Raw genomic sequence first — 18,071 nt, 5'->3', positions numbered from 1 at the left:
AATGACCCGACATTGATATGTTGTTGAGTTTTGAAATTAAACTCCAATTTTTTGTGGTTTTGTTTTCAATTTACTTTTTGGAGGATATTTGGCTTTTTTGGGGACTCTTCTTTTTTTTTGCTGTTAAATGGCCAATGAAATATTTTAAATTTTCAAGTTTCTTTTATTTACTTTTTTTGGCTTTTTGTTTGTTGCGTTCGAGCCCTACCAATACTTTTCTTTAGTGGTTTGGTCACAAAATGCCTCTAAATTGTGCCTTTATTCTCATTATAAACATCTCGGTTTTGTTCTCCTTTATTATTATTACGGCTACGAGTATGTATTTTTTTATAAAATATTTTTTTGCTCATTAGCTTTATGTGGAGCAAAAAAAGGCCAGAAACTGCCGGCCGTTGACAAACATTTAACCCTTTTTTTTTTCTTTTTATATAATATTTTTCACTTTTCTTATTGTTCGGCCTGTTGATGTTTTTATTATGAAATTATGAAAAGAGTCTTCGCCCCTTTTGTCAATGAATGAATTTTTGCGTAAATATTTACGCATACATGTCAGTATCTGTATCAGTAGCAGTCCAAATACTGTTGCTTTTAGTTTCTTTTTTATTTTATTTCTCAAACATAGCACTTTAATAAGAATTTCCGTAGAATCCTTTAAGCTGTGTCCAATGTTTTAAAAAGACATTATAGTTATTATGAACTTACAAAAGACCAAAGAAACTTTAAATGAAAGAACAAATTTTTAATATGAAGCAAAAAACTTTATGACGCTTAAAATTATGAGAAGAATAATATTTTTTAATTGCTTAATCAAGTAAAGCGGCATACTTGTTATTGTAGTAAAGATATTTAAAGAAATAAACACAATTGTTGAGACATGTTACAATTTGTTGAGAAAATATAGAGTTAATAGAAGTTCATTAAGAAAGATGTGTAATAGCTATTTTATAGATAATTTAAGAAATATATGTATATCAAAGAGATTTGTATTTCAAAGAATCTGAACCAAATTAAACATTAACAATAACTGAACTAGAACTAGCACTGAACTAGAACTGAACTAGAACTGAACTAGAACTGAACTAGAACTGAACTAGAACTGAACTAGAACTGAACTAGAACTGAACTAGAACTGAACTAGAACTGAACTAGAACTGAACTAGAACTGTACTAGAACTGAACTAGAACTGAACTAGAACTGAACTAGAACTGAACTAGAACTGAACTAGAACTGAACTAGAACTGAACTAGAACTGAACTAGAACTGAACTAGAACTGAACTAGAACTGAACTAGAACTGAACTAGAACTGAACTAGAACTGAACTAGAACTGAACTAGAACTGAACTAGAACTGAACTAGAACTGAACTAGAACTGAACTAGAACTGAACTAGAACTGAACTAGAACTGAACTAGAACTGAACTAGAACTGAACTAGAACTGAACTAGAACTGAACTAGAACTGAACTAGAACTGAACTAGAACTGAACTAGAACTGAACTAGAACTGAACTAGAACTGAACTAGAACTGAACTAGAACTGAACTAGAACTGAACTAGAACTGAACTAGAACTGAACTAGAACTGAACTAGAACTGAACTAGAACTGAACTAGAACTGAACTAGAACTGAACTAGAACTGAACTAGAACTGAACTAGAACTGAACTAGAACTGAACTAGAACTGAACTAGAACTGAACTAGAACTGAACTAGAACTGAACTAGAACTGAACTAGAACTGAACTAGAACTGAACTAGAACTGAACTAGAACTGAACTAGAACTGAACTAGAACTGAACTAGAACTGAACTAGAACTGAACTAGAACTGAACTAGAACTGAAAAAGAACTGAACTAGAACTGAACTAGAACTGAACTAGAACTGAACTAGAACTGAACTAGAACTGAACTAGAACTGAACTAGAACTGAACTAGAACTGAACTAGAACTGAACTAGAACTGAACTAGAACTGAACTAGAACTGAACTAGAACTGAACTAGAACTGAACTAGAACTGAACTAGAACTGAACTAGAACTGAACTAGAACTGAACTAGAACTGAACTAGAACTGAACTAGAACTGAACTAGAACTGAACTAGAACTGAACTAGAACTGAACTAGAACTGAACTAGAACTGAACTAGAACTGAACTAGAACTGAACTAGAACTGAACTAGAACTGAACTAGAACTGAACTAGAACTGAACTAGAACTGAACTAGAACTGAACTAGAATGAACTAGAACTGATCTAGAACTGAACTTAATACGATTTTTAATAAAAAAAAATTGGTAAAAAATATAATTTGTAGCAAAAAATATAATTTTTAGCAAAAATATAATTTTTAGTAAAAAATATAATTTTGAGCTAAAAATCAAATTTTTAGTAAAAAATTATGAATTGAGTCTTTTGTAAAAATCGAATACAAAATAAAATATAAAATTTTTAGTGAGAAATCAAATTAAAAAAAATCGGTTTGTTAAAAAAAAATCGTAAAGTTTTAATAGACAATGGGAATATTAAATTTTTAGTGAAATTGAGACTTTTAGGAAACATCCAAACACGATGTAATGATAACTCCGCATGTTTTACTTTCAATCGGTACACGGAACGGAGTGAAATTTTATTTGTAATAAAAATAACTCATACCACTTGTAGTTCCCTTTAATTAGGGTAAGTTTTTTTTGGAAGTGCTAAAATTTTTGAGATAAGTTCTTTCTAGTTTAAACTTACGTTAAATATTTTACTTTTGCTTACACGAAAAGAGAAACACAATTGTGTTCCTAAAACATGTTACAAAGCTATGAATACAAATTATTCTAAAATGCCTGACCTGTCTCAACTCAAGTCTATTAAATACAAAAAACAACATTAATGCATGTTGCCACAAAATTTGTCAAGAATTCTCTATTTAAAAACATTAAAGAAAAATGTCTGCATAATAACTAATTTAATATTTAAAACATGTTACTTTTCATTACACTCATGTAATCCTTTGTATGCCAAACATTATGTCAAGTTAAAAGAAAAGTGCGTAAAAAAGTAAATGAACGGAACGAACTAGTAACATATGTATGTTAATGTCATGTACCTACACATTGTTTATTGAGCGTTTGTTATGTTTCTTTTTCTTTTTTTTTTTGTATATACATTTTATTTTTCAAGAGCTTTGCCATCACTTTACCTTGTAAAACTTTTTGTATTTTATTTTTTCAGTTTTATATAATATATGTTTTTGTTGTTGTTTTTAAAAGCAGTAAGCCGTGCTTGGCTCTATGTGTATGTTCATTATGCACCTGACGACTTTTTTTCTCTCTGTTTTGCTTGATTATGTTGAAATGTTGCTGCTGCTGCTGCAGCAGTTTGTTGCCATTAGGAAAAAGCTAACCAGACTCATGTGCATGTTTGTACATTTGATGTATTTTTCTACTTAAAACATTTAAATATTTGCATTGCAATTTGCACAAGAAAGAAAAAAAATAAATAATATTGCATTTAACATCATCAAATGTTGAGCCGGAGCTCTTCATGTATGTATATATATTTTTTGTTTTTGCTATTTTAATGAAAGAAAAACCTCTTTAAACATAAAAAAATATATTTTTTCCAAGTACAACAAGTATTATGCCTAATGCACTCGGTTTATGTTTAAGTAATGGCAAAAAATTAGGGTTAAAATGGATTGCATATGTTTGTTTAATTATAAAATAAAAGGTTTTTTGCAATTATTTCGCAAAAAAAATGTCATTAAAAATTCAACACAAAAATGAATATTTGGAGTAAATGCTTTTTGCAAAAAAGTTATTATTAGTATTTATTTTCCTCAAAAAGCAGTTATAATTAAAGTTTCATTTTAAGGTTTTGTTAGTTTTTAAAACTCACTTGCTTTTACATAAATAAAAATAAATATTTTTGTCAAAGTATTACAAAAAGCATAAAGTTGCAAAATTTTATCTGAATCTTGAAGGATTAAAGGGTTTATTAGACTGAAATTTGTTTCAAACTTACGACTTTGTAACATTATATAAAATCGGGCTCTATATTCTAGCCAGCATCAAATTGCTTGCCTTTGGAATACCTTCAACAGACACTATGGTTCTGGGGAATGTTTTTTTAAATTTTTTGAATAACAAATTTTGAGCAAAGTAGGATTTATAGTATAGTTTAGTGGAAAATCAGATTTGATATCTTAAGGCAAAGAGGTCTGCAGAGTTGTGATGATCATGAGGTTGGCATCACGTTAATATGCTCGCACTCTAAACAATTTGGTGAAAAGTATCCTCCTTCCCTGGGACGGCACTAAGCTGGGAATGGTCTAGAGGAGTGATTTTCCCTATCTATCTCAAAATCTACTATCTTTGTAGACAGCTGTTAATGCGAATGATCACATATTGAAAATTCTTGGTAGCCAAAAAACTAAACTATTAATGTTGAAGTGGGAGAAAAGGATCAAGATTCTAGCGTTACTATCTGCTACGATAAAGTCACCGAAGTACTTAACCCTTTCACTCACAAAACTAAACCGCTAGACTTTTTATGGATATGACTTCACCACACACTTTATTTTGACATATACCGATCATTTTTGATGAAAAATAGAAAAAGAAAAATGTTTTTGAAGGATATCGCTGGATATTATCCTAACCTAACCTATTTTTCTTTGGAAATAACCATTTACTGTAGCTGCGAACTAATATTACGCTCTAAATCAAGAAAAATTTAAAAAAATCTTGCGTCGCCGGTATCCTGTATACGTGAAAGAGTTAATACGGTGTCTTAGCATCAACCAAACAACGTTAAAGTGATAAACAACTCACAAGAAGTCAGCATAGCTAGATCTTTCCAAATAAGGAAGTGGTCCATTGTAAAGACAACGGGTAAACTTAAGTATTCACAGCATCATTAGCCTCTGCAAGCTATCTGAAGCAATGATATAGTATGACGTTTAGTTTTATACCCTACACCAATATTTTGAAGAGGATATTATGCGTTTGTGCTTATATTTGTAACATCCAAAAATATTAAAGTATACCAATCGACTAAGAATCACTTTCTGAATAGATTGAATTTTGTTCACACGCTACAAGTCGCAATTTTTAAATAATTTCATGAAATTTGACACATACTCTTCCTTTGATCCAAGGATTAAAAATGGTTCAAATCGGTCCATTATTTCGACTAGCCGCCAAACAACCTTACCCCCGAATAGGGCTTTTGAGCTTATAATTATGTTAAATGTTCTAGTATTTCTACTTATACAAACTTAGTTTTATATTTGTCTTAATTATACTGCCAATTTTCGTAATGATCGAGCCTCATTTGATTCTAGCCCCATACAAAGTCTACTTCAGAAATTCAGAAATCACGATAAAATTTTGCACAAATAACTTTAATGTAAACGTAAATCCCTCTTTCATAATGCATAAGGATAGGCCTATATTTACCCTTACCCCTCTTTTAGAAAATCACTTGTTTTGTCAACAAATTGTTAAAATATTTCGGAGTTAAGTTTCTACAACAATCACCATTTTCACAATGTATAGATATTTTTTAACTTTAAGATATATATATATAAGACTACCAGTTAAACGATAACTGGAGGTGGTGAAATTGGGGGTAAATGATTTATTATTAAAAAATAATGCACTCATTTAACATAAGCACTGGTGTAGGATATTATATGGTCGCCCATGACCGACTATACATACTTGCTAGAGACTGCAAATTGGCTACTTTATGCTTTACTGTAGAGTCATTATTGAATCAAGTTATGCCAAGCAATTGTGAACTTTTCTTGGTAGAAAAGGACTATTCTTATAATTATTTTTGAATCCTTCGACTTCTCTAAATATATGCACATTCATAACCCTTGAAAGTTAAAACATAGTTCTGTATTATAAAATTTCCTTAAACAAAAACTGTCAAAATTTTTCCCAAAAAAAAAACTTTATTCAAATTGAAATATACTAATAAATATTAATGTGTACTTAAAAAATCTTTTTATAAACACATACATACATATATTTGTATATTTTTTTTGCAAAAAAACAACATTTCAATAAAATTACAATAAATTTTGCCAGCCAACACATAATTTAAAATCATTTACTTCCGAAAAAAATATCGCCACCAACAACTTTTTCCCCCAGTTTTTTGGTAACAAAAAATTGAAATGAACAAGTAACAGAAAAAAACCAATAATCAATATATTATCAATAATGACGGCTATGAAAACATTAAACTTAAATTGAGTGTGCAATGTACTTGTATTTTTTTTTCAGTTTTGTTGTTGGTGAATAATTTTTTGCTGTGGCATGGCATTTTTTTTATTGTTAAACTAAGGGTTAATTTTTTCAACATTACTTAATTTATGGCTGTGGTACATATACACTTATTGCTGAAATTTCAATCCGTTTTTTTTTTTGCTATTTTCTTACATCTACATAAATAGTGAGATTTTTTGTTGTTATTTCTTTTTTCATTTGTTTCCTACACTCACTTAATGGCAATTTCATTTGGCTTAAAGCTCTGTTGCAAGTAGTATGCAATATCATCACCATCAACATCATCATAGTCGTACAACGTCATCATCAGCATGCCCAAAAGGGTATGACTGAAATTTACAAAAAAAAAGTACACACAAGAAAAAACAACAAAATTTAATTCAACCATGTTACCAATGTACTTCAATTGGTTAACAGGAAGAATATCCATCCATTCAGTAATACACGACACAAACAAAAAACTGAATTTTCCTTTATTACATTTCGTATTGTTGGAGCACAATACCCAGCATCAGAGTGGAGTAAAAAAAAAACGTAAAACTCGACTAATACTTCTTCTTATTGTACTTAAAAACTTGTGCTACAAATCAATTAAACACTCCATGTGCCAGAAGTGAAAAAAGGCACATGTGAAAGCTAAAAGAGGTGGCTTTAACAGTTTTTTCCCCATCTTCCAGTTCCTATTGATATTTGTAGTATTTTTTTCTTTGGCTTTAGAAACTGACACTAGATTTTAATGTGCTGCAGAAAGGATTGAAATTTTAAAGTGTTTTTTTTTAGATTTTATATACAAATGTTGTTTTTATTAGAAAGTTTAAAGTCAATTTTTGTAATTCGAAATGTTGCCCTAAAATTTGGTTCTGTTAGATATCGGGGAGGATTTCAACTGACATTTGAGTAGATGAACAGCTTTATTTAACAGCTTTTTGATATATTCATAAAACTTGAATGTGAAATCTGACTCTGCAAGATATCTGGGGTCTTCAAAAGTTCAGTAAACACAAGCAAATTAAATAACCATTATATTAACAGAAGAATAGTAACAAATCGACTTCGCTTCCGATTAGAAAAAATTAGCCGAATCGGCTCCCCACAGTCATTGTAAACACAAATTTTATATCTGAGGAACTCAATTATACCCATGATCCATAAAATGGTGGCCTCCGGTAGGTTAGTGTGGCCTCTGGTAGGTTAGTGGTTAGTGTTCTAGAATGGTAGACCGGAGGTGGTGGGTTCGATTCCCTCCTGAGGCACTGGTTAAGGAGCGCACAACGGGCCCGATAGAGGCCTAGGTGTATTTCTTCGGATTTGATGTACATATGTACATCATCCTTTCAAACTAACTAACTAACTAACTAACTAACAACTAACTAACTAACTACTAACTAACGAACTACTAACTAACTAACTAACTAACTAACTAACAACTAACTAACTAACTAACTACTAACTACTAACTAACTACTAACTAACTAACTACTAACTAACTAACTATCCAACCTAACTAATACTAACCTAACTAACTAACTAACAACTAACTAACTAACTACCTAACTAACTAACTAACTAACTAACTAACTACTAACCTAACTAACTACTAACTAACTAACTACTACTAAATAACTAATACTATACTACTAACGAACAACCAACTTAACGAACTAACTAACTACAACTAACTAACTACTAACTACTACTAACTAACTAACTAACTAACTAACTAACTAACTAACTAACTAACTAACTAACTAACTAACTAACTAACTAACTAACTAACTAACTAACTAACTACTAACTAACTAACTAACTAACTAACTAACTACTAACTAACTAACTAACTACTAACTAACTAACTAACTACTAACTAACTAACTAACTAACTAACTAACTAACTAACTAACTAACTAACTAACTAACTAACTAACTACTAACTAACTAACTAACTAACTAACTAACTAACTACTAACTAACTAACTAACTACTAACTAACTAACTAACTAACTAACTAACTAACTAACTAACTAACTAACTAACTACTAACTAACTAACTAACTAACTAACTAACTAACTAACTAACTAACTAACTAACTAACTAACTAACTAACTAACTAACTAACTACTAACTAACTAACTAACTAACTAACTAACTAACTAACTAACTAACTAACTAACTAACTAACTAACTAACTAACTACTACTAACTACTAACTAACTAACTAACTACTAACTACTAACTAACTAACTAACTAACTAACTAACTACTAACTAACTAACTAACTAACTAAACTAACTAACTAACTAACTAACTAACTACTAACTACTACTAACTAACTAACTAACTAACTAACTAACTAACTAACTAACTAACTAACTAACTAACTAACTAACTAACTAACTAACGAACTAACTAACTAACTAACTAACTAACTACTAACTAACTAACTAACTAACTAACTACTAACAACTAACGAACTAACTAACTAACTAACTACTAACTAACTAACACTAACTAACTAACTAACTAACTAACTAACTAACTAACTAACTACTAACTAACTAACTAACTAACTAACTAACAACTAACTAACTAACTAACTAACTAACTAACTAACTAACTAACTAACTAACTAACTAACTAACTAACTAACTAACTAACTAACTAACTAACTAACTAACTAACTACTAACTACTAAACTACTAACTAACTAACTAACTAACTAACTAACTAACTAACTAACTAACTAACTAACTAACTAACTAACTAACTAACTAACTAACTAACTAACTAACTAACTAACTAACTACTAACTAACTAACTAACTAACTACTAACTAACTAACTAACTAACTACAACTAACTAACTAACTAACTAACTAACTAACTAACTAACTAACTAACTAACTAACTACTAACTAACTAACTAACTAACACTAACTAACTAACTAACTAACTAACTAACTAACTAACTAACTAACTAACTAACTAACTAACTAACTAACTACTACTAACTAACTAACTAACTACTAACTAACTAACTACGAACTAACTAACTAACTAACTAACTAACTAACTAACTAACTAACTAACTAACTAACTAACTAACTATCTAACTAACTAACTAACTAACTAACTGTGGCTTCAGGAGTTCCAATTAGAAAAAATTTGCCGAATCGGCTCCCCACAGTCATTGTAAACACAAATTTTATATCTAAGGAACTCAATTATACAAACGATCCATAAAATGATCCTATGATCATAGCTAGACTATATGTGTACATCTTAACTCCATAAAAGGATCCTATGATCATAGCTACATGTGTACATCTTAACTCACTGTGAGTAGTATTAATGGAATTTGCATTAAAACAATTGTACCAACAATTCCCACTCAATTTTTTTTACTACAATTTGAAAATTGTTGTTGACCAAAATTAAACAAACACAAAATAATCACGTTCTACTAAGAGTACAACAAGTAAAAACCTTAAATTTTAGTTGTCAGCAATGTTTATTTTAGTTTCATTTGTTTTTTCTCCTTTTTTTTTTTGTTCGTTTATTGTCTTTTCTGTCTGTATTTAATTCCTCAATTTTATTTTTCGTACACTCGACATTTCTAACAAAAAAAAAACATCCACAGTAAACATTAAAACAAATGTACAAAAGTGTAGCAAACTTGCCACCAATCTGTTGTGTATTTCGAAAACACAAGTGTCCGAAATAAACTAACTAACTAACTAACTAACTAACTAACTAACTAACTAACTAACTAACTAACTAACTAACTAACTAACTAACTAACTAACTACTAACTACTAACTAACTACTAACTAACTAACTAACTACTAACTAACTAACTAACTAACTACTAACTAACTACTAACTAACTAACTAACTAACTACTAACTAACTAACTACTAACTAACTAACTAACTAACTAACGAACTAACTAACTAACTAAAACTAACTAACTAACTAACTAACTAACTAACTACTACTACTACTAACTAACTAACTAACTAACTACTAACTAACTAACTAACTAACTAACTAACTAACTACTACTAACTAACTAACTAACTAACTAACTAACTAACTAACTAACTAACTAACTAACTAACTAACTAACTAACTAACTAACTAACTAACTAACTAAACTAACTAACTAACTAACTACTAACTAACTAACTAACTAACTAACTAACTACTACTAACTAACTAACTAACTAACTAACTAACTAACTAACTAACTAACTAACTAACTAACTACTAACTAACTACTAACTAACTAACTACTAACTAACTAACTAACTAACTAACTAACTAACTAACTAACTACTAACTAACTAACTAACTAACAACTAACTAACTAACTAACTAACTACTACTAACTAACTAAAACTACTAACTAACTAACTAACTAACTACTAACTAACTAACTAACTAACTAACTACTAACTACTACTAACTAACTACTACTAACTAACTAACTACTAACTAACTAACTAACTAACTAACTAACTAACTAACTAACTAACTAACTAACTAAACTAACTAACTAACTAACTAACTAACTAACTAACTACTAACTACTAACTACTAACTAACTAACTAACTAACTAACTGTGGCTTCAGGAGTTCCAATTAGAAAAAATTTGCCGAATCGGCTCCCCACAGTCATTGTAAACACAAATTTTATATCTAAGGAACTCAATTATACAAACGATCCATAAAATGATCCTATGATCATAGCTAGACTATATGTGTACATCTTAACTCCATAAAAGGATCCTATGATCATAGCTACATGTGTACATCTTAACTCACTGTGAGTAGTATTAATGGAATTTGCATTAAAACAATTGTACCAACAATTCCCACTCAATTTTTTTTACTACAATTTGAAAATTGTTGTTGACCAAAATTAAACAAACACAAAATAATCACGTTCTACTAAGAGTACAACAAGTAAAAACCTTAAATTTTAGTTGTCAGCAATGTTTATTTTAGTTTCATTTGTTTTTTCTCCTTTTTTTTTTGTTCGTTTATTGTCTTTTCTGTCTGTATTTAATTCCTCAATTTTATTTTTCGTACACTCGACATTTCTAACAAAAAAAAAACATCCACAGTAAACATTAAAACAAATGTACAAAAGTGTAGCAAACTTGCCACCAATCTGTTGTGTATTTCGAAAACACAAAGTGTCTGAAATAAACGAACACAAACGTGTTTGCATTTTGTGGTCTTAGTAAGGTTGTGAAAAAAAATATAAAAAAAATATTCCCCAAAAAAGTTATACATATTGTATCCAACTGAGTGTCCGTCAACAATATCAAAATGACTTTGAAATCCATGAACTCCAGCTATTCTATACAACACACCATTTACCTACCCCAAATACTTAATTCAAGTGTAACAAGACCAAACGTTTGGCCGACCAAATGACCGAACAACAACAATGTGAAAGACAACCTTAAAAGCTTTGACAAAGCCTAGCTTCTTTATTTTATTAAGGTTGTTTTTGTTGTTTGATGTCGTTGTTAAGTTTTTTTGTCCACTATGTAAGGGACACAGTACAAACACTTCAATATGTTTTGTGTTTTTACCTGGCCTATGGTCAATGTATACGTTAACTTTTGTAAATGTTCTATAAAAAGTTTTCCTACCAGCCGACAATTTAAAAATATGTTAAATGAAAAGAAATGTTTTCAACGACATTTAAAATGTTTTGAAAATTTGTTTGTTTAGAATCTGATCTAATATTCGCTTTAAAATTAAGGCAAAAATCTTTTAGTCAAAATTATGATAAACAAGTTAGGCATAGCCGACCATATGCTACCCTACATCAGTGAGTAGTAAGATAAAAATGTTGATTTCTTTTAATAATAAAACCTTTAATTTAGTTTGTCTTAATTCAGAAATATTTTTACAATTTGTTGACCAAAAATTTACTGAAAGAGGGGTTATACGGAGGCAAGAATAAATAAAGGCCTATGCTTACAAATGTTGTAAGAAGATATGTTACGTTTACATTAATGTTATTTATTTTTAATTTCATCGTGATAAGTACTAATGTTTATAAGTGAATTAAAGACTTTCAAGTCATTTTCTTAAGGAGACTTTGTAAGGAGGCTAGGGTCAAATGAGGCCCTATCTTAAAGCAAATCGGCATTAATATACACCGAATAATGGACGAGTACATTGCCACATTTTCTCAATCTAGAACAACAAGAGTCAAAATAAAAAAGTTCTTCAGTTTTTGCGCTTTTTATATATACGTGACTTTTCAATATAATTTTTTGCTGGGTTGTATTTAGATTTTGGTACTAGGTTTGAGTAGTTTTTATACCCACCATCAAAAAAGATGGGGGTATATTTATTTTGTAACACAACGAAATATTGGCCAGACCCACATATATTCTGGGTCCTTATTAAATTCTAAGGCGATCTAGCCATGTCCGTCTGTCTGTGGAAAACATGATACAGTCCTAACGGAATGAGCTAGAGGGTTGAAATTTTCCAGAAATATTCTCTATAGGTAAAGTTAGTTTGGTGTTGTAAATGGTCCATATCGGTCCACATATTCGGATAGCCCCCATACAAGTGGACCCTAAAAAACAGCCTTAACGGGCATATATGTTTTAAAAGTGTAACTATAGCAATGAAATTCAACAAATTTATACCAAATTTTATGTGGATCGGTCGACAATTGACATTAACCCCCTTATAAGGTCCCCTTCATAAAATAACTTTAACGCTCATTACTCGCTTAAAAATACGACTATAGCGTTGAAATTTGACATAAGTTAGTGCGTTACTAGCCAAAATTTCTCTACCAGATTTTATGTTGATCGGTCCATAATTGACCCTACCCCCATATAAGATCCTCATCAGAAAAGGGCTTTAACGCTCATTACTTGCTAAAAAATACGAGTATAGCGATGGGATTTGTCATAAGTAAGTTACTTTCATGCCAAAACCTCTCTACCAAATTTTATGTGGATCGGTTTCTTGCGAGCCAAGAAACCCTTTCTATTGATTTTTATGGGAATCGTCATATGATTGATACCCATATAACTTCCCCTTCAGAAAATGACTTTAATGTTCATTACTGACTTAAAAATACGAGTAATGCGATGAAATTGGAAACACATTAGTTTTATACAAGTTAAAATCTATCTACCAAATTTAATGCGGATCAGTCCACAATTGACCCTACCCCCCATATAAGGTCCCCTTCAGAAAATTACTTTGACGATCATTTCTGACTTAAAAATACGTGTGCCGTTGATATAAGAAACTTTTATAGAAACTTAAATCTTCCTACCGAATTTCATGGGGAAATTGTCGGTAACTTATCCTATCCTCCCATATAAGCCAGAAAATTACTTTTGCGCCAATAACTGACATAAAATGCGAGTACAGCGATGCTATTCAATGTAAATATGTAAACCAAAATCGGTCTAAACAATTGTATGAGAAACGGTCAGTTAATTTGATGAGTGATCATGATGTTAGGGGAGCATTCCTTTTATGGCATACGGTTTTATGGTGTGTATATGGGATTCGACACAGCCGAATATAACACTCTTAAGGGCCCTTCACACGATCACACTCTACGTAAGACAAGTAAAATGAAATTCCATCCGTATGACAAAAACGAGAATAAAAGTCGTATGATTTATATTTTTTTTTGTTTACACGATTGGTATAAAACAATAACAAAGTAAGATGGAACAGCTGTTTCACTTTTTTTGTATGTGTTTACATAAAAATACATCCCTGATCTAATGCGACTTGCTTGTTTTTTGAATCATTTCAAAAAATGAAGAGAGCCATACGACTGTCAAATTTTCCATCCGTATTTTCTCTCAATGTGTGATGGTTTCATTACATATTGCGTTTAGACGATCCCATCCGTTCTCTTCTACACAAAATTTTGACAGATCATATTACTTGTGTGCTCGTGTGAAGGGGGCTTTAGGCTGATGTCAGAGTGGGTGCTACAAGCAATGCGAAGCTTTGCGCTACAAACCTTTCCCTGTGTTTTCCTATGTGTCATGTCAGAGAGAAAGCGAAGCTTGAGAAAACACAAGTAAAAGTTTGTAGCGCCCACTCTGACATCAGCCTCACTTGTTTATTTTTTATGTTATTTGATTTTTTCATATATTTTTTTTTTTTATAAAATGTATTATTGTATTTAAAATTCTATTTGATACAAATTGACAAAAAAGCTACAACCAATTGTTGAACATAATATAAATCCATAAATGTTGGAGATTTTTTTTACACTAGACTAGAGGATGGATTTAAATTTGATTGAACTATTGCCGCTAAATGGGGTTAAAGGCATCAATCGTGTTAATCCCTATGTGTCATTTTAGATATTTTCCCATAAAATAAATATTAATTGTTTTTGACACTTCTTTTTTGCTCTTTTTTGGGTATTTTATTGATGTCTTTATGAATAATTTTTATTATTTTACCTTTTTCAAATAATTTAAATAGTATTATTGTTATCCTGTATAACAAAAAAATGTTGTTGTATATTGGAGATTTCTTTGTGAACATTTTATTTTAGACATATTTAACTATACATACATATGCATGCTTTTTTTATCATTATGATTGCATCATAAAAAGTAAATGACTATAACATCAGAAGATTATTTTAATTATAAAATAATAGTAAAATAATAACATATATTTATAGTCAGAAGATAAAAATAAAATTATAAAAAAGTTCATTAAAATAGTTTAACAAATTTCGGAAGGCTTCGAAATATAGATATTTTTCGATCATATTTGTTTCAATACTAGCATACCCTGGGTGCTTCTCTACCCTAACCAAAATTAAATACATACAAAATTTTGTTTACTTTTATAGAAAAAAAAAATTGTTTTAAACATTTTTTAATGCTTCAGTTTTTTTCGTTCAAAATCACGCGAATAAATTCCCATTCAGGAAGAAGCTTATAGTTTTAGTTTCATTCGTTTAGCATCCACATTATAGAAAATTTCGAAATTACTATTTGAAAAAATAGTACTATAAAATACCTCTTATTTAATCAAAAATTTTATGTTTCTGTGTTCAATATTATAGACAATTCAAAAAATATAATTTGATGGATGAAAAAGTACCAAAAGTACTTTCAGTAGATTCTCATTCACTAAGGTCCCTATATATTAAATTTTATTTTAATATCTATGTTCAATATTGTAAAAATATCAAAAAGTACCATCGGAAAAACGAAAAAGTACAAAAATCTCTCTCAATAAATTCTCATTTAATAAGGACCGTGTGTTCCGGTTAACCATTATAAAGAATCGAAAAGGTACCATTTGAAGAAAAGTTCCAAATAGTTCTCACTTACAGAATATTATTCAGTCAAGGCCATGTATGTTAAAATTAATGTTCCTAGGTTGAATATTTTAGAAAATTAAAAAAGTACCATATGAGATAAAAAGTACTAAAAAGTTCTTCTTAAAGAATCTTATTCAATGACTACCGTGTATGTTTAATAATCATGTGTTTTGAATTCATATTAAAGAACATACAAAGAGTATCATTTGAAGAAAGAAAAAGTACCAAAAGTGGAATAAATTTTACGTAAGTGGAAAGTACTAATAAAGATTACAATTTTTCCCCTTTTCGCTTAGAAATATACTTTTTCGAGAATTAAGTTTACAAAATCTATATATCACAGATACAACTCAAACGATTTAAATTTGTATTCATTTGTTCCAGAAAAATAATGCTTTCAAAGAAGTACCAAACAATTTACTCGAATTTGGTCCTATATAGGCCTTAGTACTCGAATTCCAAAATAATATACCAACAGCTTATTTTGTGTGAGTAAATAAACTACTTTTTCAAATTTTATAAAAATTGGCTCAATTAGTTTGAATAAAATTAAATTTCCCGTTTTTTCCCTTTTTGGTACTTTTTTCCCCAGTGAAATAGCAAAAATTTTATTACAATAAATATTACACAGTTAGTTCGTAATTTAATAGGAATACTTCAATAAATCGAAAAAGTTTTCTTAATGTGCTAAAAAAAAGTACCAAAAATACAGTTTTCTCCCTTTTAACCCAAAAAGGACTTAATTTTAAAAAAAGTACGAAACAGGTGTCTCCTAATTTTGGGAGATATATTCAAAATATTTACAAAAATGTTATTTTGTTTATTAGTTAAAAAGCTATAAAGGGCTAAAAAAGGTACCAAAATCACCTTTGTTACACATTTTCACCCCTTAAAAGTACGAATTTCAAAAAAGTACCAGACACCCATCTGCTTGTTCTAAATGTAGATACATGTGCATTTAAAATTTTTCTTGTATCACTAATATTAGGTAAGATAATTAAGAAAACCTGTTTTACTTTTATAAAAATTCCCTTTTTTTATCCCTAAATGTACAAATTTCCAAAAATCCCTCTTTAGTGGATCTATATAACCAAAAACACATCTTCTGTCAAAATTCCATGATTCTAGGTTCAGCCGTTTGGGCTGTGCGATGATAAATCAGTCAGTCAGTAACTCTACTCTTTTATATACATATAGATTAACAAGTTATTTGGAGGATATTCAAGTCCCCCATCGGTATATGCTAAAAACAAAATTTTTAAAAATTTTAAAATAAACTCACCGTTAAACATTCTGAATTTTGCTGACACAAAGCATCTTTTGTGGTGAACTGTAATAAATAACAAGAAAACAAAATAACAATGAAATAAATTTTTTCGATATTTTTGTTTAAATAATTAAAAATAATGTTTTTTCTACTTCAAACAAAAGAAAAAACACACATTTTCTTAAACTAATTAGAAAAGCTAAATTTATTTTTTATGTTTTTTTCCCAACAAGATTTAAAAATCAACTTCAATATTATTTTCAAAACAATTTATTGTCTTCTTTTGGAAATGTTGTGTATGCAGCCGAGTGTGTGTGGTACATTTGTTTTCATACATCAACTAAATTGAGGTCAATATCTAATTTTCCAAAAAACCACCCTCCAAATTATAGCTTTAATTGTCTTTAGACTCTCTATGGAATTTGTGTTGTTGCATCGGCACTAAACATATGTTAATAATTCATGACAGTTTTGGTGACACTTTGTGTATTTTCTTTTCTCAAAGATTTTTGTTAAAATATGCTTAAGATATTAGGGGGCATTGAAAATTCATTAATTTATTTAAGAAAATATTTTGAAATTGTTTTTGTTTTTATTTGAGTGTTTTTTCTAGTGGCCATTTCGTTGGTAGTGTTTACTTTTAAATAACTTATGTTCATGATTAATGTTTGTTAATTAATGAATTGAAAGCTTAACAAATTTGAAGAGGGAAACTTCTGTGATCATTATTTGTTGTCATTTCGTGCAATTTTTTAAGTTTATATGATAAATTACTAAATGAATTAACAAAAAAAAAATTGTTTGGTTAGTTAAGACAGCAATAATTATTTCAAAATATTTGTAGTTAAAGAGACTGAAATTTCGTTGTGCAGCTTTGCTTTAGATAATGAAGACTATAACAAAACTTTTTTCAATTGCAACGTTTTCCTAATTGATCTTTGTTCAGGGTGTTCGGTTATGGTTTCTGTCCTTTTATATTTTCCGTTAAGTGTGTTTCCAATTTGAAAAACAAACCCATTCTTCTTAAAGATCGCCGATCTCAAAACAGATCTTCATTCTCTAAAAAGGCTGTATATAACTTTGTTTAAATATTGCCGATATTAGGAAATCTTTACAGATTATTTCATATACAAAGTCTGTTCTTAAAGATCTTCGATCATGATTT

General features: G+C 29.4%; 1 protein-coding gene across 1 annotated transcript in view; it reads right to left on the bottom strand.

Annotated features, from left to right (window-relative positions):
- The window catches only part of LOC119601638, a 129,260-nt gene that overhangs the window by 70,827 nt on the left and 40,362 nt on the right, over nt 1–18,071 (bottom strand). Inside the window, exon 2 of the mRNA XM_037952694.1 lies at nt 16,922–16,969. Within this exon, the coding sequence (XP_037808622.1) occupies nt 16,922–16,969 (48 nt within the window). The remainder of the gene's footprint in view (nt 1–16,921; nt 16,970–18,071) is intronic.

This window comes from Lucilia sericata, unplaced genomic scaffold (assembly GCF_015586225.1).
Source record: "Lucilia sericata isolate MDLA Ls3-8-SP2 unplaced genomic scaffold, ASM1558622v1 Contig000181F_arrow, whole genome shotgun sequence".
In the NCBI taxonomy this organism is placed as follows: domain Eukaryota; kingdom Metazoa; phylum Arthropoda; class Insecta; order Diptera; family Calliphoridae; genus Lucilia; species Lucilia sericata.
The sequence above is the reverse complement of the archived record's forward strand: the minus strand, read 5'-3'. Positions and strand labels throughout refer to the sequence as shown.